Source organism: Arvicanthis niloticus, chromosome 17, assembly GCF_011762505.2.
Source record: "Arvicanthis niloticus isolate mArvNil1 chromosome 17, mArvNil1.pat.X, whole genome shotgun sequence".
Lineage (NCBI taxonomy): Eukaryota > Metazoa > Chordata > Mammalia > Rodentia > Muridae > Arvicanthis > Arvicanthis niloticus.
The window spans coordinates 33,767,106-33,788,882 of NC_047674.1; the positions used below are offsets into that span (position 1 = coordinate 33,767,106).

Genomic DNA, 21,777 nt, shown 5'->3' on the forward strand with positions numbered 1-21,777 from the left:
TTAATCTCAGCTCAAGTGGCACTTCCTCTCAAAAGCCTTTCAGGGGCCTTCCACATCTCCCCTTCTCCCCCAGGTTGAGTATCAGACACTTGCAGCCATGACAGCTGATCTTTCAGAGCATGTCATAGTTACACACAACAGATGTACATCACGTCTCACTAGCTACGACTCTTTAAAGACAGAACTATGCTTTGTCTGTATTTTACTGCAAAAACTCAATCAGCATGTCACCATCACCAGAGACTTACTACAACACAAACCTGCAAATGAAGTTATCCAATGGTCCGTGTGGCTTTTGACCGGGGGGGGGGGGGGGGGGGGGGGTTCCACAGATAACTCTACTTTAATGGCCTTTAAAAAATATATTAATCTCTTTTACTACTGAAAATGAGCACCACAAACTTCTCACATTCCTGAACGGACCTTTCACAAGGGATTAATTTCAAGAAAGAGCTAAGTTTCAAGCAGAGTGTAAAATGTGTTGTAAAATTAAAAGTGGAAGTTTTAGTGGTGTGTTTTCAAACTATCCTCACTACCGGGCTCTCCTTGGCTAAACTGCACCCTAGTCACATGGGGTCAACAGTGGCCAGTCTCCTATGCAACCTACAGTAATTCAGTCACATGAGGGGTTAAAAATGACACTTGTGGACCGACCTCTGACTCAGTCCTCCACGTAAGTGATCATTTATGAGCTGTACAGCCAACATGTGACATATCAAAAATTTAAAAAGCAGTAATGAGCCTCTACGTTTCCATTCCGCTGCTCATTTTGTTTTATTCTATTTTTTGAAGAATTCATGTGGTTTTTAAAAGTAGACACTTTGAGGTCTCAGTCACCCACCTCAAAACTCGGTGGACGTTTCACAGTGAAAAACACGTGGCCTCTATCCTCAGTACTACAGTCCCCTCTGTGCCAGCACTGTCCAGGGTCCCTCCAACTTTCCTTTTCTACAGTGTCCCGAGGAGTAACAGCTACTTCTGTGACAAATGCTTGGTAACCCTTTCACAGTCTATGTGATCACGTCACCACCGACAAACACCTACCCTGCTTCTACCTCATACTCTCACACAAAATATCCACACAGCACCAGGCGTGGCAGATGACTTTGATCCCGGCATTCAAGAGGCAAAAGCCTACAGACCTCTACAGTTTACGGCCAGCCTGATCTATGTAACGGGTTCCAGGCCAGTCAGGGCTAACCAGTGAGCCCCTATCTCAAAGAAACACAAAAACCAAATCAACAACAAAACTTTACAGAATAGGCATCGGGATGTTTGGACGCCCTGGGCAGGCCGCGCAGTGAGCATTCACTTTCCCTTCACCTATGGTCTCCTTGTGCTGTTAGTTCTCATAGTCTCTCCTCTCCCTTGAGTGTTAGAGTTGCAGGGGGCTTTCAACAGGACAGGCAGGCCTGAGTGACTAAATGTGTATTGAGATGATGGTAAAGGTAAAGAGAGCCAAGGCCCAAGCCACCTCACTCTCACTTGGCTCCCAATCTCCATCCCCCCCCCTTCCCCTTCCTGCTCCACCCCTCCTCCTCAAAGGCTGGGCGAGACCGACTGGCCAGGCATCTCACAACAGAAGTCAAAAGAAGCTCAAGTCTGTTGCCCCAGAAACCCTGACTACAGAATGACTGGCCAGGCTCTGCTCGTTTTTTCTTAGAATCAAAAAAATCCCACTTCAGGGACCCCGTGGAGACTCTCTCTCTCTAGGCTGCCTTGATGACTGTAATCTGGGATGGTCACAGGCCCCAGGAAGACAAAACCCCAATATGTGCATTACCTGGGAAGCAAATAGGAGAACACAGCCCCCAACTGCTGCCCTTTCACAAGTGGGGGCAGGGGAGAGGGAAGGAGGCCTGAACATCTGGCCTTTGGCCTTTGTAAGTGACTCTCCAGAGACTAACCCAGTCCCTCCTGCCCTATTACCATTTCCAAGAAGGAAAAGGCATTGCTAAGGGAATGCAGAACTATCCACACCCAGGGCGCCACTACTTGCACAAGCCCTGCTGGAACCACAGGGCCTGAAAGCTGCTCTTCATGGTGCTCTCAGTTTACAACTGAGAGAAACAAGCTCCCTTCTGGTTCAGCTCCGTAAGGCCAATGCAAGGAAACACCCCACACACAGGACACAAACACTAGCATCTCCATGGATTAATCATGATGGTCCCTCACAAGCACTAAGGACACAAAGCATCTATGGCTACATGATGGTCACAGGCTCACAGAAAAGCTACATTTAAAAAAAAAAAATCTAAATTGCTGGGTTAATGCGCTGCATCCTAGGTACCAAAACCAGAGACTTGAGCAAGACCTGCGTAGCTCAGTGCCCTTGGGCAAAAGAAAAAAAAAAAAAAAGATTATTCCAGCAAAATATTCCAGGAAGTCATTGGTATTAGTACTCTTAGGTTGCCTTGATGGTTAGTGTACATCCACGGCAAAGTTTAACGCAGATTTAACGCAGATTTGCTTGCTTTTAGAATCTATCGATTCATCCAACCAGAAAGCAGAGCCAAACAGCTTAGTCACCAGAGCAAGCAGGCAAAGCTCTCCATGAAGTAAACATGGACATTTCCTCCCCCACCTGAAACAAATTTCTGCCCAGCGCATCAGCCTGCAGATACAGCGCCAGGGAACAGATGGGTGAATTTCTGCCACCCTGGTCTCCTCTCCATCCCCTCCCCCACTCACCTGCTATCCGGAGCACAGCCCTCTCAGCCGGGTCCAGCACCGAGCCCCCTTGAATCTTTCTTTTGGATCTCTCATGCTTGGGCAAATTCCAGGGTAAGGTGTCTCCCGGAGCTGGAGATGCTGAGCCAGATTTCTGGCTGAAATCATCCTCGTCAGAAAAATCCGCAGAGGAGGACATAGAACAGCGGTAGGACGCGTTCCCGGAGCTCTGAGGAGGATGACACGGGAGAAGCATTAGCGACCGCTTGCTCGCCAAGGAGCATCACTCACTCACCAAGGATCATCGATTACGATCACTCTGCCCCCTCCCCACCTCCAAACTGCGCCGCGCCGTCCCCAGAGAACACGCACACAAATAAAAACAAAACGAACCCCCCGGGCTTACCATATCGTCTTGGCCAAGTCGGCTCCTGTAGAAACAATAAGCAAGCCGTTCCAATACATGGAGACCAGAAGGAAGAAGTGTGTGGCCTGCGCTCCAGCCACCAGCTCAACAAATGACTGGGCCAACAATGAAGCCAGAATCAACAGCCTTCCTGTGACAAATCTACAGTATCTGGCTCCCCCACCAGGACAGGAGAAACATTTTCCATTACTAGCCTTCTGGTTAATTCATTAAAGCAACTAACTTTAAGTTTCATAAATAGAGCACAAATACAGGATGCTGGGTCCCACCTCCTTCCCGTTTCAAGCCTCCCAGCCACTGGAGCCTCTTTTTAACCAGTTTTGAGCCCTGTGTCCTCTTTATTTAATTTTCCGCATGAGACTGAAGCGGGTTTCCCAGAAGAGGGTGAGGTGGGAGGGAGGGAGGGAGGGAGGGCTGATTCTGAGAAGAGCCTTTTCTTAAGACCGGGAGAACACAAAAGCCTGCTTTCAAAGGCCGAAGGCAACGCCAATAAACAAACATCTGAACTCAGTTTAGAGTTCTTGAGATAATTTAAACTTCCAGCAGGGAAGGGCTGCCAATAATGTAAATGAGGACACAGTGCGGGGACAGGAAGCCAAGCTCTCCTCAGCTGCAGCCACGGGGAAGATGAGAAACACAGACTTTTACCAAAACCACTCTGCCTGAAGGTTACCGAGGCTGAAGCAGGCTTAGTATCAGCGAGAGTTTAGTATCCTCGGGGTCATAACTTTTCATAAAAGGCACATGGTGTTATTCCTTCCTTCTTACTGGATTGTGTCTGTGAATATTTAGACAGCCCACAGCTCGGTGAGGAAAAGATGCTGAATATCATCTGTGCTGTGGGCTGGATTAAAAATCCTAAAGAGTACCAAAGGGAAGCCTTCACTTGCTGAGGCTCACGGTGAAGACACCAAGCTAGCATAGCTTGCATTCCTTGAAATGAAAGCTGCAGCCATGGATTCCCAAGCAGCAAGCTGCATTCAGAAACCAGCTCAATGAGGCAAGCTCCGATTTGAAGTCATGACGGTGAGCTGCTCCCCACACTGCTACCTGCTGCACCAACAGGTTGTGTGCGCAACACCCACAGCACTCACACTTATGAGGCTTATGAGACCGTCACCAGTCAGAAACACTGACTTCCCCACTGTCCATTCAAACCCCGGCTGTTCCACGGTCAAAGCTACTATCGTAAAAATTCACATATCCCTACAAAATGAGGCATGTTAAGATTTATTTAAATCATGCTGACTTTCCTAGTAATAATAGCGCCTTAAGCAAACTTGACGGAAGTAAATGAATAAACCTGAAATTTCTATATTTTAGCTACAGTCCATAAAGAGGTGTGTTATGTATGGCATTTAGCTGTTATGAACCAAATTTATTTTCCCAAGCTTTTCTGAAACTTCAACTTGAGTTATCTTAGGTTTGTGGTTTGTGGAATCTGATGTTAAGGGCAGCATTTTTTAGGACTTTTAGGGGTTACTGGGTTTCTTTGGTTGCCCTGGATACCTCAAAATGGCTTCCTCTTGTCTTTACTTAAAGTTCTTACTTTATCTCTGAGATTATATTTCTACATTATTTTGGTGAGACCAGTAATTTTTTAATGTTTATGGAGGTGGGGGGTGGGGGTGTAAGTGCTCTTTTCCAAAAATCACTGGTTATTGATTTTTGCAGAGTAAATTTTTTTAATGGCCAGAGTCTCAGCTGACTGAAGAACAAAATGTGGTTTACGCCATGACACCACCACTATTAATCACCCGCAGGCAGATGGGAACAGTTACTACCCTGGACCCCAGAGTGTTGACTGGCACAGCCTCTAATCTGCTCATGTCACTGATAACCAGATAAGAGAGAGCAGTGAGAAAAAATAATTAGGATCACATCTTTCAACAATTTACTACAGGGACATACAGGCCGCACACTTTATATCAGACACATTTATAAGAAGTAACGTCCCTTCTTGTCTACAGGGTTCAAACCTTTTAGCAATTACAGTATTACACTCTTTTTTCCAAATACACACACACACACACACACAATCACATGGAGAACTGAAAGCACTCTAAAAAATTAAAGCCCATTTGAAAGCTTAAAATTGATACTATATTTAAATGAAGCTACTTCAAAGTGGAGAGTTCATAGAAACTACTGTACTCCTTATTGATCTGTAATGACTTGCCAAATCATGCTACTATCTTAGGGCTGGAGAGAACAGTACAGGGTTTTATTTGTTTGGAGAAAATAAATAGTTCTCTGGCCCAAACACTGCAGCCTGACCTTTGATGAGGGGCTTAAATTGCTAGAACAAAGGAAAGGAGCTCCTGAAAGCAGCAAAAGCCCTGTTTCTGATTCTACTGGTTGCTCGAAGACCAATTTCTATCAAAATACAAATGTTCATCCATAGGGGATATAGTTATTACATCTATAACACAGACTACGCTACAGAAATTAAACAAATACGTTGACCTACATTTAACAAGGAGGAAATATATAATGACAGCTTAAAAAAAATCCATACACACATATGTACCCCCTTACATGTTTAAATACAGATATATTACTGTTAATAGTGGTGAACTCTGGGCAGTGACAAAGATTAACATGTTTTGTTTGTTTCTTACAATTTTTAAACTCAAACAAATAAACAAAAGAAGTCACCAAAAGGAAATGTCCAGAGAAAATCTTGGATACGGAAGCCAGTGTTTTGCTGTGGGAGCTCGGGGGCACCACTGAAAAGTGAGTGGAGCCCCTGAAGCCTCCTCCCAGAACAAAGCAAATAAACAATGATGCACAGACTACATCAGCAGATGGATGGGCTTCTCTGGCCTCCTGACCCCAGGGTCAGGACTCCAGTTCACGCCATTCCCTGTCATCTCCACCTGCTGATAACAAGGAAAAACAAGGAACTGGTTCTCCAGAAAGGGAAAGGATCACTGGGATTATGAAGACAAGGCTGACATTTTGTCTCATAAACAGGTGTGTACAGTCTCTGCACTTACGTGGAGTCTAACCAAATAAGTAAAAACACTCGGCTTCAGATGAACCAGACAATCCTGCACCAAGTCTTTCGCAAACAACTTTGGATATTAAACTAATTAACAATCAAATTAGGCCACTATAAGTTTCACTCAAACTTTTCTGATGGCCAGTTCATTTCTATGGTACAAAAACAACCGAAATTTCCTAATGCCAGGATAATTAGATAATGTGACAGTTTTAGATGAACGATAACTTCTTAACAGACATCCCAGGACAGAACCTGTGACATCAGCAGCAGGACTGTCTAACTGGATGTGGCCAGGTCTACGTCTGCTCTGTGAGATACTGCCGGGAAATTGTCTTGGCCCTGGGTACTCTCCAAAGGCAGTGGGAAGCACAGCCAAAGAGAAGGATTTTGCTAAAGAGCCAGACATTCAAGAGTCCCACAGGTTGGAGAATACACTTTCTCTGCCCCAACAACTCAGTGTCTACCCACATCTTATTTTTTTTTTTTCTTAAAAAAAAAAATAAGGGATTTACACAAATCTTGATTATACAGATGTTGGTCCTAGATTCTGCAAAACAATCCATAGTATGAAACAAATACTTCCCCAAAAAGGGGCTCTTTGGGATATGAACAGAAAAAGGAGCCACCAAGAATGTCCCTGTGTGTGCATGAGTGTGTGTGAGTGTGCCCATGTGCCCATGAGTGTGTGTGGGGGTGGGGGGTAAGGGAGAAGGAGAGGAAGAGGGAGAGAAACCTTGATAGAATTTTACACTTTTTTTTTTTTTTTTTTTTTTAAGGAAAAAAATGTTAAAAACACATCCTAGGGAAAATTGAGAATATCTAAACCCAAGTCATGATGGTTTATCAGGTATATTAGGACTGATAATTTTCTAAGGTGTGACAGTGATCCAGTGGTTGTAGAAAAGGTTATCCCAATCCTTAGGAGATTCGGACTGAAGAAACTCGACATCTGTAATTACTTTTAATTGAATTAAACAGAACTAGTCAGTGTGCTGGCAGGAAAACAGAAGTAGTCTCTAAGACACTCTTGCTTTGTGGGGGAAGGGTCCCTGACTTTTAGTTAGTGTGTGGGAGATGGAGGATTGAACCCAGAGACTGAGCAGTATCCTGGTGTCACCATGGAGCTTCACCTTCAACCCTTCAACCCTTGGTTGGTTGGTTGGCTGGTTGGTTAGCTGGTTGGTTAGCTGGTTGGTTGGCTGGTTGGATGGTTGGTCGGTTGATTGGTTGGCTGGCTAGATGGTTTGTAGTTTGAGATCAGGTTTCACTGCCTAGGTCAGTTTAGCTTTGACTTTAGTTGTCCATGGTGCCTTCCAAACACACCAGCATCCTGCTTCAGACTCTCAAATGCTAGGATTTCAGGCCCACAAGCCCACATCCTCCTTCTGTTTTTCACAAGTCTTGAAGCCTCCTCTGGGTTTTAGCTTAGAAGTACCACCCTGTTCACAGAGGCTACATTCTGACTATCTGCCCAACCACTGATGAGCACTTCCGTCGAGTCCACTTCCTGGCTAGTACGTATAAAGAGCAAGGGATTGCAGAATTAACCGAAGTTCCTATTAGAAACACGGTTTTAAATTAAAACTTGATTTCTTCCAGCCCAACCAGCATGTACTGCCTAGATGCTTCATTTAATGGGTGACTGTAATCAGGGACTAGATTAAGCATTTCCCTTGCTAGCTGAGCACATGGAAGAACAATCCAAAACAGAAAGAGATGTTTAGGGGACTTGGATGACTTATCCACACCCACTGTATCATACAAGGTGAAGCCAGAGACCTCCACTTTGGTCTTTTCAATGGCAAAGCCTGTGTTCTTGACCACAGAGTATTCATGCACATCCTTGTGATGGATTATAATGCTCAGCCCGGGGAGTGGCACTATCAGAAGGTGTGGCCTTATTAGAGTAGGTGTGTCACTGTGGGTGTGGGCTTTAATACCCTCATCCTAGCTGCCTGGAAGTCAGTATTCTGCTAGCAGCCTTCCGATGAAGATGTAGAACTCTCAGCTCCTCTTGTACCATGCCTGCCTGGATGCCGCTATGTTCCCACCTTGATAATTGGACAGAACCTCTGAACCTGTAAGCCAGCCCCAGTTAAATGTTGTCCTTTATAAGGGTTGCCTTGGTCATGGTGTCTGTTCACAGCAGTAAAACCTCTAACTAAGACAATCCTCAAAACTCTCAAAGATCTTACCATGTATTTGCAGGGTGTCAAAGAATTAGGCTTGTTTTAGATTTAGTCCTGGACCCAGATCATGGACATTTCCATAGCAAGGAGCATGAGTTCACAGTAAAGAAAAACCATGCAAACATACATCAAAGCTGACTCTTGCACAACAAGGGTCTGGATTCCTCAAATGCACCTTTACACACATTTGGAAACGCTAAATGATTAATAACCTAGAAACAGTGAAGAAAATCAAGATGTAGGCTAGGTACGGCTCAGTGTTTGTAAAACCCTTTCCCCACACCCCCTATCTCTCCACCCCTCGCACATACAAAGCCCTTGCTTTCTTCCTCGGTACTACAAAGAAAAGATGAAGAAACAGGAACACACAAAATATACAGAAATTGTGGTCTGTTTTTAACACTTACTAGCATAGACTCCACACAAATCTATTACAGAAAGTTTTAATCTCTCAAAGATTGTATACAAAAATAGACAATGCGTGGCAGCATTTTGAGAGGAAGATAAAGAAAGGTAAAGGCATAGTATCAATTGCAACTTCAATGCATACTGTAATACAAAGGACACACATACCCTCACAGCCACTGTTTGCTGCTACTGCAGGGAGCTCAACTCTGAGCATTCCGCCCTAGGTACCTGTTTAAGAGGCAGGGGGATGCTAATATTTCCCTGCCACCTCCCTGTGAGCAGCTGGTCCCTCCAGCTGATTGCTTTCACAGTAACAAACGATTTCTCTCTCGGTTCTTACTATATATAACACATACAGCATATACATTGTATGTTAGTCAACTGTCCATGGTCTCCATGTGGCTTCTAGGCAACAGCAAACCGAAGTTATGTATGAATTCTTGACTATGTAATGGTAAGAAGTATATTAACAGGAAGAAGTATATTCTGCTTACTATGTAGTGGTAGGCAGTATTCACAAACCAAGCCCTGCAATTTAGTTCAATCACTTCAAAAATAGAAATAAATTAGCATCATGGCATAACCCTGTGATTTCAGCACATGAAGGGCTGAGGCAGGAGGACAGCTGCAAGTTCAAATAATTTATTCCATCCTAGCACCACAGAAGAAAAAAAAAAACATGTTAAGAAAAAGTGTATCATAAATATGGAGTACCTCACACACCTCATGACAAGACCTGTCTCAGAACACAAACAAGCAAACAAAAACAGAGAAACAGCTATGAATGAAGCTAACTGGAAAGATGGAGCACGGTCTCTAATGTGAGCTCATCCTGGGTTACATAGCAAGAATTACCTCAAAAGACAAAGGTATGGACATACAGGCATCAAAGACTAGTTTGTATTTAAGTATCTACAAATAGACATTGTCTTAGTTACGGTTTTACTGCTGTGAACAGACACCATGGCCAAGGTAACTCTTATAAGGACAACATTTAATTGGGGCTGGCTTACAGGTTCAGAGGTTTGGTCCAGTATCATCAAGGTGGGAACATGGCAGCATCCTGGCAGGCATAGTTGAGGAAGAGCTGAGAGTTCTACATCTTCATCTGAAGGCTGATAGCAGAATATTGGCTTCCAGGCAGCAGCACAAGGTCCTTAAATCCCGCACCCACAGTGACACAACTACTCCAACAAGGCCACACGTACTCCAACAGGGCCTAATCGCCTAACGGGGCCACTCCCTGGACCGAACCAAACCATAACAGCCATTTCACTTGAAGGCGTTTTCAATAATTTACGAAATAGAAAAGCAAACCAATCTCTGAAAATAGCTCCACAAAACCAAAGCATATCAGGACCACAGACTAAAATACCGAGACATTCCATAACTAGACAATGCTTGCTTCGTTTTTTGTGTTGTTGTTATTTTGGTTTTTGTTTATTTGCTTTTGTCCTGAGACAGGAATTCCCTGTGTAGCCCTGGCTGTCCTGGAACTCACTCTGTAGACCAGGCTGGCCTCAAACTCACAGAGATCCACCTGCCTCTGCCTCCCTAGTGCTGGGATTAAACGCGTGCACCACCACCACCCAGCAAACTAGACGATACTTAATCTTATGGTGATGTTTATTTACGTCAACCAGTTGAGCATGTCTTAACTATCTACAGGCTCCTTCCTTGAAGGACTCTGAGATCTGCTGCAAGTACAGAGGGGAAAAAATAATCGACTTACAAGTGTCTATCCTTAGAAACGTAGCTCAAAATGTATCTTCTGGGAATACTATAGAACACTCATAAAAACAAGTCAGTTACAAGAAAACGGCCGAGTCTGACTGGCCCACCAAACTGCCACATGGCACACCTCTGGGAGAATGCCACCCAGAGGTGTGCCAAGGGCTGGCAGAGGTTGGTATAAGTGGGTGCACTGAGGTCAGTCAGCCTGCCAGTTTTCAAAGACGAATTAATGGCAAACATTTAACACTAATAGACTTCATATGAAAGTTCAGGTATGGAACGCGTGCATCCTGACACAGTCTTCATCTGGCCATGTTCCTTTTCTTATGATATCTGAGTGTGAGACACGCACCCCCTCATTAATTCAGGGATGAGATGACACTGTATTCAGTAAGGTAAAGATAAAGGGTGGGAGGAGGAAGGGACCGTGCTGACAGAACAGGAGTTAACGTGTCTTTAGTAAGAAGAGAACCATCGAGCACAGACACACAGAGAGAAACAGGAGGCAGCTATCAGGTATTTTAGTTAAATGGATATCCTAAAACCACCAGGTGAGTCATGTTTCTGCAAAGTGCAGAGTTACTCTCCTTTATTACAGCAAGTGTCTTTAATTCCCAGAAAATGTTTGAGAGCTGTATGATGCTACAGGCTGGCTCAAGGTTTCCAGGAATCCTTGCTAGACACCCACTGGCTTCCTGCTTGATTTTACCTGCATTTACCTACCTATTCAATGTCATGAGAGAGACCTCAACTCTAAGTACTTCAGAATCAGGATGTGCTACGGTTCCGTTAGAAAGAAGATGTGGGTTCCAGCCATATCTTGCATAAACCCTGAGGCATAAACACAGACCCTTTCCAGGACCATACTCCATCCACCATCTATGTTGTCTTATAGAAATCTGAAGTGACTGAAGTGTAGAAATCTATGGTACTGCAGAGTGTATATTGGATAACTGCCATGTGACCTTGAGAAAACTGCCTGGCTCCCAGGGGCTTCTGTTGGTTCCTCTGAGAAACAGGAAATACAGCAGTGCTAACGTGTATAGTTATATTGTTGGAAGAAATAATCATTCTTGACATTTTAGATATTAGGTGATGTCACAATCTTATGCTTATTTGATCCAAGGACAGAAGACTGACTGCAGGGGACCAGTGCAATTGTGTGACAGCTGAGCTCCGAACAGCCCTAGAGAGACAAAGTCCATCCAATTCTCTTCTCTGTCCTTCCCAAACTTTATAAACAACAGTTCTGATGCTTGGTGGTGCCCTCGTGTCTTCCCACCATATCCCTATTTTAAAAAATTCACTGAGTCCACTACAAAACAACAGCCAGAGATGAAAAGCACCATCATTTAAAAAAAAAAAAAAACAAAAACAAAAAAACAAGCCTATAGGTGCTTAACTGTTCGCAGCTGACACATAAGGAAAGTTGTGTCTTTATCAGTCTGTAAGCTTCCATTTTCATTACCTCTGTTCCTTGATGAAATTGCAGAAAATCGCTTTTCTAGTGGCTTTCACAAACATACGCTGTCACTTCAAGCAGTTATTAAGTCAAGAATAACTTCTTCATTAAAAACGCATATACACACAATTGGTTACTGCATTGAAACAAAGCCCCAAACTTTAGGCCCCAGGAGCCTCACTTCCCATTCAGAAGAAAGAGCTACCAGGTATGCAGTAAGAGAAGATAATTCTGCCTCTTTAGACCACATTTGACTGGGGTTTAGTGACCACGGATGAACACAAGGAGACACAGACACTGCCTTTGTACTAGTGTGGTGAAGAATTCAACTTAGCTGGGATGCTGAACCCTAGGACAATCCAACCAAACACAAACACAGGCTCACACATGAGCACACACACAAACACACACATGCACACAGAGACACACACAGGCTCACACACACCACACACACACACACACACACACATCCGCACACCACCAGTGCATTCATGTTAAGTGCATTTCAAATCCCTTCACTAACATTTAGGTTCTCCCGAAGATTTGCCAATCAGATCAACTCAGAGATGCAGCCAGAAACAACTATGGCTGGCTCAAAGCCCCTACACATCTAGAAGGCTGCCTCAACTTTCTCCTCGTCTTTCCAATAGATGGCTGACTCAAAAATTACTATATACTTCTCCCTTTCTTGTTCTCTCTATAGAAAGCATATGGCAGGGCTGGAAGCAAAATCAGCTTACGAGAGAGCAATGTCTCTAGAGGCACATGTCTGGAGGTGAAAACAGATTCCCCAGCCTCCAAAAACCTATAAAGGCACCCTTCTTTGGGCTGGGAAAGCATCAGTGGAGCCTAAATGGATAACAGGTGGTACAGATCACGGAGTCAAAGTTTCAAAGGATCTGGGTGTCACATCATAACAGAAGCAGCCGGAAGCTCTAGGGTGGCAGTCCTGAGGAGTAGGACACAACTTGAAGTCACAAATGTTCTCTCCCACTCCTTGACACTTTGGCATACATGTGATAGGACCTTACAGAGAACAGTGTGTGTGCACCATTTCTGCACTGCCACGGTTCTCACAAGAGCTGTGTCCTGTGGGCTGTAAGAGACATGTTATGTTATTGTTAGTCTTGTAACGACTTATGAGCCATCGTATTATTAGACTCAAAACCACAAAAATAACAACACCTATAATTCTTCTGACCACTTACTGTACATGAGCACTAGATAAGCCCACGGTGCTTATGAAGCAAACCCAGTCTCTCATTCCCTGTGCCCACAGCCTAGCCCTGCTCACTCATGGCCCTCCTGCTTACTCATAATGTGCATGGATGGATGAGTCGTCTGAATTCCACTCTCCTGACCTTTCTCCCCTCCCCAGCTGCCCATCTGACCCTGAAATAACTTGCTTTGTTTTAATCCTTCTCTCATCAACAGCTTTCCAGCTGCTGTAATATTTCCTCTAACCATGACATAAGCAAGGAGTGTGTCAGAACACACTGGGACTGATGCACGTATGAACCATGGAGATGGTGCCAACATGCACAGGTTCAAGCAAGATGGCAGCCTACTGCTGAGGGACGTGGCAGGGGCTCCTGTCCCTTACTCAGAGGCCATTTGCAGTTGTCACCCTCTTGCGAAGGAAAAAATAGTTTTCTCCAAAGGAGTCTCATTGGATCTACAAACTGCACACTTAAGGGCAGGCTCTGTGCCCAGCAGGAGATGCCCAACACGAAATGAAGTCTATGGTCATTTGTAGACTTCTTTGTCTCATGTCACATTGCTTGGGCTTTTGTTCTGTTTTTACTCTTGTTTGCTTTGATTATCCTCTAAAGAGAGAGAGAAAAGGTATGAGAGCTGGGTGGTGGGTACCTGAGGAGGATGGGGGAATGGGGAAAGTTAAGGAGGAAAAACTGATCAGAATGTATTATATAAAAAAATTTATTTATTTACAATTAAGAAAAAAGATTGTGTCAAAATGGGTGGCAGCATCCAAAAGATAGTAGTGTTATCAGAAAAACAAACACTGCGCAGAATTAACAAAGACCTGGTCACTGTGCCCTTCCATTCCTCTGCTGAACTGCCCGGCATGTTGGAGGGAAAAAAACCACACATGTGATTTGGCTAGGCCACTTTTCTCAGAAACCCAGTTTCTGGTAAACCATCAGTGTAGAAACTGTTCTAGAAGCATTTTTAGCCATGTTCATCATTGAAACCAGCAGATAATCAAGTACAGTGGCTGGCTCTCCATAATGCTATGGGTCTCAACCAATCAGAAGGAGGCCTTATGAGCACAGACTCAGGTTCCAAAGGACAGCCTTACCAGTGTTTCTAGTGTGATACACACAGAAGTTGAACTCCCAGCTGTTAAACCAGTTCTGACCTGAATTTCCAGCCATTCTCACAATCTCTTGAGCCAACTTCATAAAATAAATAAGTCTGTGGACACACTTATATGTGTGCATGCACGCATGTGTGTTCCATAGCCAATGCGTCCGCAGCCCTGTTTCTCTGAAGGGTCTCACTTGGACAACTAGCTACCCCAAGGCACAGTCAGGCCTTGCCCCAACTACATTTTAGAGAAGCACAGACACTTGTTCTGGTTCCCATTTTTCAAAGTTAGACCTTCTGCAGGGGCTTCTACTAACCTGAGGTGGGAAACCACAAGGATTCATCTCCTTAACTAACTCTCAAGAGGGAGGAGTTTAACCTTCCCCACTTGCTCATGTTCTAAATGAGGCAGTCACAATCTCCACCAAATATTAGACACTATCAAAGGGATATTGTGATAACACACTATATCAGAGTAGTGTGGTGAGCCTCTGATGAAGCACAGCACGAAATGTCACAGCATCTCAGTTGAAGATCGAAAGCATACTATGAAACCCAGGCATAAGGTACTTGGCATATCAATGATTACCAAAAATGCACCTCCAGGGCGACATCTACACCGATGTTTTACCACAAACTAGATGCTATAGCCTAGCTAAAGAAACACTTTAACTTTATTCCACAAAATCATGATTTTCAGTGCAGACTTTTAACTGAGAAATTTATTTTATTTAGTTATTTATCTTTGGTTTTTTGAGACAGGATCTTTCTGTATAGCATTGGCTGTCCTGGAACTCGCTCTGTAGACCAGGCTGGCCTCAAACTGAGAGATCCGCCCGCCTCTGCCTCTTGAGTACTGGGGTTAAAGGCAAAGAATTTAAAAAAAAAAAAATCTCCCTTCCTTCATATCCCACTGCATAGCATGGCCTTTACACCAGCCATGAGGCTTCATTCTTCAGACGTAGAGCTTTTACTTCTAGTCAGAGATTAAGAACAATGAGCCATTCACACTAGAAAGTGAGGTCATCAGACTCTATCCTGGATAAATACTTGATAAAAAAGAAAGGGAACCGAGGGTCACAGAGGAAGAGAATGTTGCCTATTTCACAATTTCCCCTGCAGACATTTTTCACCAACACAGAGGCAGAACCTAGAAGAAGCCCAGGCTGCCTCGATTCCAAAAGTACTGGAGACAAAGTGCTGCTGCAGCCTGGAGCAGCAGCTGTGAATCTGAGTGAACACCCACCCTTCTGCCCCTCCAGTTGGGAGCCTAGACATCACTGCTCCCCAGACACAGGAACTGGGGCTGCGGCTGGCTTCTCACCTGCGTCTCCAGTTCTCTAGGGAGAAAGTGATCGCTGATGTAATCTGACAAAGTCAGAAGATCTGCTACCATGCTCTGGTGCCACTGTGTCTGAACTGCTCCATTAGAGTTACCCTTTCCACACCCTCCTGCCTGTGACAGGCATGTAAAATGCCCACGCTCATGACAGGGGTAAATAAACCATGGATGGGCATCCTAAGTAATTAGGGACACAATTCCCTCCAAAGAGGAGGGGTGAACCATCTGTGAGCAACTAAGGAAAAGAGAGGGAAAGCATAACTTCTCACTACTTTACAAAATCTTAGTCTTCTCATTAAGTAAGGAGGTCACAGTTAAAATTCTTCCAGCCATAACGGAAACCACAGGAAGACATTTAGGGAGTGTTAAGGTAAGGCAGGAAGAACAAAGGCTTTCCCATAGGCCTGTTTGCAGGATTTCCTGTCAGAGTAGTCATGCAGATCAGGGTAATACACATACATGTTGGGAGCCGACTTTAGTAGAGAGCGGCTAGATCAACTTTGCAGCCATCTGGAACCATATACCCTGATGAAAGACTTGGTTGTCAAAAGCCTATAACAGCTGAAGCACACTCTGATAAATATATTGTTTATCCCACATAGCTTGTTTTGCTGTTTAGTGACCTCAGCTGTATGGTGCACATGGTAAAATGTTTTCACCTGTGTTCTCCTGCTTGTGTATATAAATACCTCAGAATTCCCTTCAATAGAAGAGACTTGAGAAAATAGAAGAGACTGAATCATACCCTGTCTTGTCTCCATTCTTCGAGTCTCTTGCCCCGAGAGCCACACTCTCTCTTGACCAGAGCACTAAGCCCCCAAAGCGTTGAGGCAAAAGTGTTGAGGCAGAATGTGGGCCTCAACACATACACACAAGGGTTAAGACTAAGTCTAGCAGACAGTGGGACACTCTTAAATGACACCTGTCATATTTAAAAGCTGTGCCAAAGATGTCAGTTTCGTGAGCACGCCTCCAGTCTCATCCGTATAGCCTTAAAGCACTCTAAGGCACTAGGGTTGAATGTCACCATGTGCTATACAGGGACAATCGACCTACTGAAACTAATAGAAGGGGCACGCATGACGTTCTAAATTGCGTCTGCTCTCCTCACTTCTTTCCTGGTTCCCAGCAGTCCTTCTCAGAAGAGCTGGGCTGAATCTTTAAAATGTATTAAAAGGAATCCATAATCACTCATGTGCTAAAACCCTCCTATATGAATTTCCAGAGTACTGAGTAAAATCCAGAACCTGTTCTTCCACCAATAAGGCCTTGGGATTGATCCTGAACTGCTCTAGTGTTAAAGGGAAAATGTAACCTACTAGTCTCCCCCTACCTCACCTCCCTGGATCCGCTCCCACTTCCCCTGCAACACTTACCCTTCCTTACCTGGCATTTTACATAGTTACTTCTTAATCTATGTTATCTGTGTCCCTCACTCAACATAAGCTCCACCTCTACAGGGCTGTTTTGTTTGCTACTGCTGCTCCAGCCATTCAGACAGTACCTGTGAAACTGGGGCACAGTAGTGAGTTAATTCTTCAAAACAGCCATACTGCCCCGAACATGATGAACGCTCTAAATACTGATTTCATCTGTACTGGTCCATTTTCTCCAGTTTGTGTGTCTTCCTTTCTTACTTCACAACTGCCCCCAAGCTTGTCCTGAATGAAGCATAACTTCACATTGCCTCCCAATTCACAGCTAAAGGCTCCTCCTGGTCTACAGCTCCCAGCAAGCTTCTATGCACACAGAAAACCTATGGTTAAATGCACCCGAAGAACCCTATGTGTTTCCTGGCCCAGACTTGGCACCTATGGACAAAATGACCTTGATCGAGCTACTTAAGCTTTTTGAATTTGGGTAGACAAGCTAGCCCTGCTACTGCCTAACCTGGTGCCAGGCTCACAGGAAGTAATTACTAACTGCCAGCTGCCCTCATTACAAGTGTCAAATGCTGTTGACGTGATATGCTGTTGTCTGATAATTCCATGTCTTTCACAATCTCATTTCTGGTCACCAGGGAGCTAATAAAGTCTGAGAACGTCTTTAAATTAAAAGACAGGGAATGCCAGGCAGTGGTGTCGCACGCCTTTAATCCCGGCACTTGGGAGGCAGAGGCAGGCGGATTTCTGAGTTCAAGGCCAGCCTGGTCTACAGAGTGAGCTCCAGGATAGCCAGGACTAGACAGAGAAACCCTGTCTTGAAAAACCAAAAAAAAAAAAAAAAAAAAAAAAAAAGACAGGGAACAACAGTCGTCACTGGCTTACAGAAAACAGTGCTCTCACTTAAGAAAAGGCTGTTTTTCATTCCTTAGAATCCAGAGACACCTCCATCTCAGAGTTCTTGATTCCACCCCTCTCATCAACAGAGAACTTTGCCTGAAGCCCCAGTGATTACCCACATTCTAGGGGTCAGTTAAGATCACTGTGTCACCTGCTCAGTAAGGCAATTTTCTAATGTAAAATATCAGAGTTGTATATATTAATTTTGAATGTGGCAAGGTCATTTCTTTTTTGAAAGCTTATGGATAGAATATATATTTAATTTATAGATATAAGAAAAGTAGGGATGTTTAGCTAAACACAGAAGCGGACAGGAAACTAGTATGCACAGAAGAGGACGTTCAGCCAACAGGTCTTGTCACAGTATGTGTGGCATCCGCTGTTCACGGTCCTTCACCTAGTTCCCTCACAGTGTGACCAACAGACCAGGGTTGCTTTTAAGGCTCCTGAACTATTCACAAACCCTTCACCTTGAAAGGCTTTAGATGTCCAGATTTCATATTATTAATATTTCCTCTTCAAAATAATAAAGTCTACTTATATACTGATTTGGGGTTAAGTTTAAATGCTAATAAACTAAAAAGATAAAAATAGAGACATGTACTGAATAGTACATGTATAAAGGAAACAGAAAGTATGCTCCTCATCCCCCAAAAGACAAAAGTTTCTTTTGCATGATACCATTTCTTATACAGTTGCTCATTGCAAAAAGCAAGAAAAAAAAAAAAAAAAAAAAAAAAAACAATGAATAAGCCAGGCATGGTAGTACATGACTTTAGTCCCAACACTCAGGAGCCAGAGGCAGGCAGATCTCTGTGAGTTAGAGGCCAGCCTGGTTGACAGAGTAAGTTAGTTCCAGGACAACCAGGGCTGTTACACAGAGAAAACATGTCTCAAAAAACAAACAAAAAAATCAATGCATAAAATACAGATAAATTAATTTGGTGACCACAACTACTATTTCTTAATTATCTCATTTTTTAAAAGATGTATTTCACTGTATATACTGTAGCTATGGTATACACTGTAGCTATCTTCAGACACACCAGAAGAAGGCATCAGATCCCATTACAGATGTTTGTGAGCCACCATGTGATTGCTGGGATTTGAACTCAGGACCTCTGGAAGAGCAGTCAGTGCTTTTGCTGCTGAGCCATCTCTCCAGCCCCTAATTATCTCATTTTTATCATAAAATACTAGATGGAAATTTTCTCTATTTAGGGTGGGTTTATGTTCAAATTACAAAACACTGAGATTGGAAGGATGATTTGGCTTAATTTATGGATGGCAAATGCTGGAAGTTGTGACTTGAAAATCAGCAGCTACAGCCTTCCCGGTCCCCTGGGCAGGCATGCACCCCGCTCCACGTGGGCAATGGAAGTGCTGTGCCATCTGTTTTAAGATGAGCAGCTGGCCACATGGCCTACAGAGCCCACATGGAAATAAAACACCTGAGGACAGAAAGCAACATTTTGGCAAACAGGGACTAGTATACTTTGACATGATCATTGTCAGTTTGAGGAGAGCTGGGTTCCACAGCAAGCTCCATGGCAGCCTATGCCATGTGTGCATATATGCATATATATATATATATATATATATATATATATATATATATATATGCATATATATATATATATCCTATTTCTCCAGGCTCCTACAACAAAACATACAGAATGGAATTTTAAGACATACATCCAAACTGTAATAATCACACCATTTTTTTGAACCACAGTCTTCTCTTATGCAGCAGAATGAAATTCATAAAGACAACCTAAGATGGTACAAGAATTAAATGAGATGCTTCTTAGAAGAGTTGGATCTCATTGTGTTAGCCAGGATGGTTTCAAAGATCTGAGTTCAACAGCACTCCTGTTTTAACTCCTAAGTAGCACATATAACCACAGCCAATTTACATAAAAATTTAACTGTAACTACTCACTTAAAATAATGATAAACTTTGTAATCATTTAATTGTAGATCATTTTTAAGGTTTACATTCCAGACCTCTTCTGAAACAATATTTGTCTAGGTCTCAATCATACCTAGAGGCTGCTGGCAAGCTGGTGGACTCTTGTATGAGCCAAGGTGTCTAATGCACACAGCACCTGGCTAGAGGTAGAGGTATGGCTTCAGTCTGGAGCTGTCACAGTCCTTGGGGTCTGACTTGTTGGGATGTCTAAGCAGAGGCAGACTCAGCCCCACACCATGTGCCCAGCTACACTGCTATACTTGAACTCTCTTCACAACCATGACTAACCTGCTGCTCACCCCACCCCCATTGTGCTGTCTGAGTCTCACATCAGTGACAACAGGTTTGACCTTCCTGCAGGAGACACCATCTTGACTCCTTGCCTTATATCAAACTCAGTGCATATGGATGTCTGCTCTCCAAACCTTGGCATCCCTCCCACAAAGACTCCACCTCCCACCATACATCCCAGGAAAGGGACGCCCTACGAATCTCACTCCTTCCCCTGAATGGTTACCCAGGACCACATGGCAACAGGCAAGGATGTTTGCTCTGACTCATTGCTCTTCTCCATCCTGAATGCTGTCACAACCCACTCTCCTCATCTTTCATCAGCCCCTGCAGGCTTCATTCCTGATGATGACATCACTTGGGTCTGAAAATTTTCCAAACCACTCCACCCGTCCACGAGTCTGACCACCAATCTCTGACTCTCTGGCCCTCTCCACTTTGAGCTAATCCTGGCCTCTGATCATTTGTTCCTTGTCAGATCCACCACTACCATTAAGATTTCCTGTCCTTACCCTCACTCACCCTCATGCTGCATTATTGCAGGCATCCTCTTGATATTAATATCCAGAAGAAACTATCAATTCCACCCTCCTGCTGGGACCAGGTGACACATTCACCTGAACTCTTAATCCTAAACTGCTGGACTCTGCTTTAAAAGTGTCATTGGCTGGTCAGTGTGACCCTCAACAGATTCACACATACCATCACGAGCTGCCAGACACTCCTACTCCAAACACCACATATTCAAAACCTGCTTATGATCTATCTACTCTGACATTACCTTCATTTTCTCCAGGTTCCTGAAAGGCCCCCTTTGTTCTGTCTGAAATATCTCAAATATCTGTCTGAATCCTGAGTCTTCTTTAGCTTGTTAACTAAGTCCCTTAAAACCTTCCTGAACAACCTTATAAATATGCGTGCATGTGTGTGTGTGTGTGTGTGTGTGTGTGTGTGTGTGTGTGTAAGAGAGAGAATGTGTATGTGTGAGAGACAGAGAGAGTATGTATATATGTGTATGTGACAGAGAGAAAGAGAGAGTGTGCATACATGTGTGTGTGGGGGGTGTGATTGTGTGTGAGAGACAGAATGTATATGCATGTATGTGTGTATGTGAGACAGTGTGTGTATATGTGTGTGTGTGTGTGAAACAGTGTGTGTGTGTGTCTGTGTGTCTGTGTGTCTGTGTGTCTGTGTGTGTGAACACCTTGTGGGTGCATACGGAATGTGCATGTGACAGTCAGAAGACAACTGTGTGGAGTCAACTCTCTCCTTCTACCTTATTCCAAAACCTAAACTCAGGCTGTCAGGTTAAGCAAACTTTTAAAAACAACTCACAAATACTTTCTCCATGCCATCTCCCCTGAGTCTTCCCCATATAGTTTTATTTTCTATCAAAATAAACCAAGCCCATAAATTAAGAAAGAAAAAAGAATGATTAAAAAACAGATGATCTGGGGCTGGCGAGGTGGCTCAGGGGTCCTGCTGTTGCAGAGGACCTGGGTCAATTGCCAGTACATACATGAAGACTCATAACTGTTTATAACTCTAGAGCCTTTTCTGACCTCCCTGGGTACCAGGCATGCCTATGGAACACAGACATACATGCAGACAAAACACAGATCCATATGAAGATAAAATAAATTAAGAAAGCATTTGACCTAAAAG

At 43.8% G+C, this 21,777-nt stretch overlaps 1 protein-coding gene across 13 annotated transcripts in view; it reads right to left on the bottom strand.

The window, feature by feature from the left end:
* Positions 1-21,777, bottom strand: part of Dst (dystonin) — a 385,515-nt gene that overhangs the window by 288,008 nt on the left and 75,730 nt on the right. For 12 of the 13 annotated variants that reach the window (XM_076915117.1, XM_076915116.1, XM_076915122.1 and 9 more), the window contains exon 4: positions 2,692-2,899. In XM_076915117.1, coding sequence (XP_076771232.1) covers positions 2,692-2,899 — 208 coding nt within the window. Of the gene's footprint in view, positions 1-2,691; positions 2,900-3,076; positions 3,095-21,777 lie in introns of those variants that run through there. The other variant, XM_076915112.1, reaches the window with a different exon arrangement.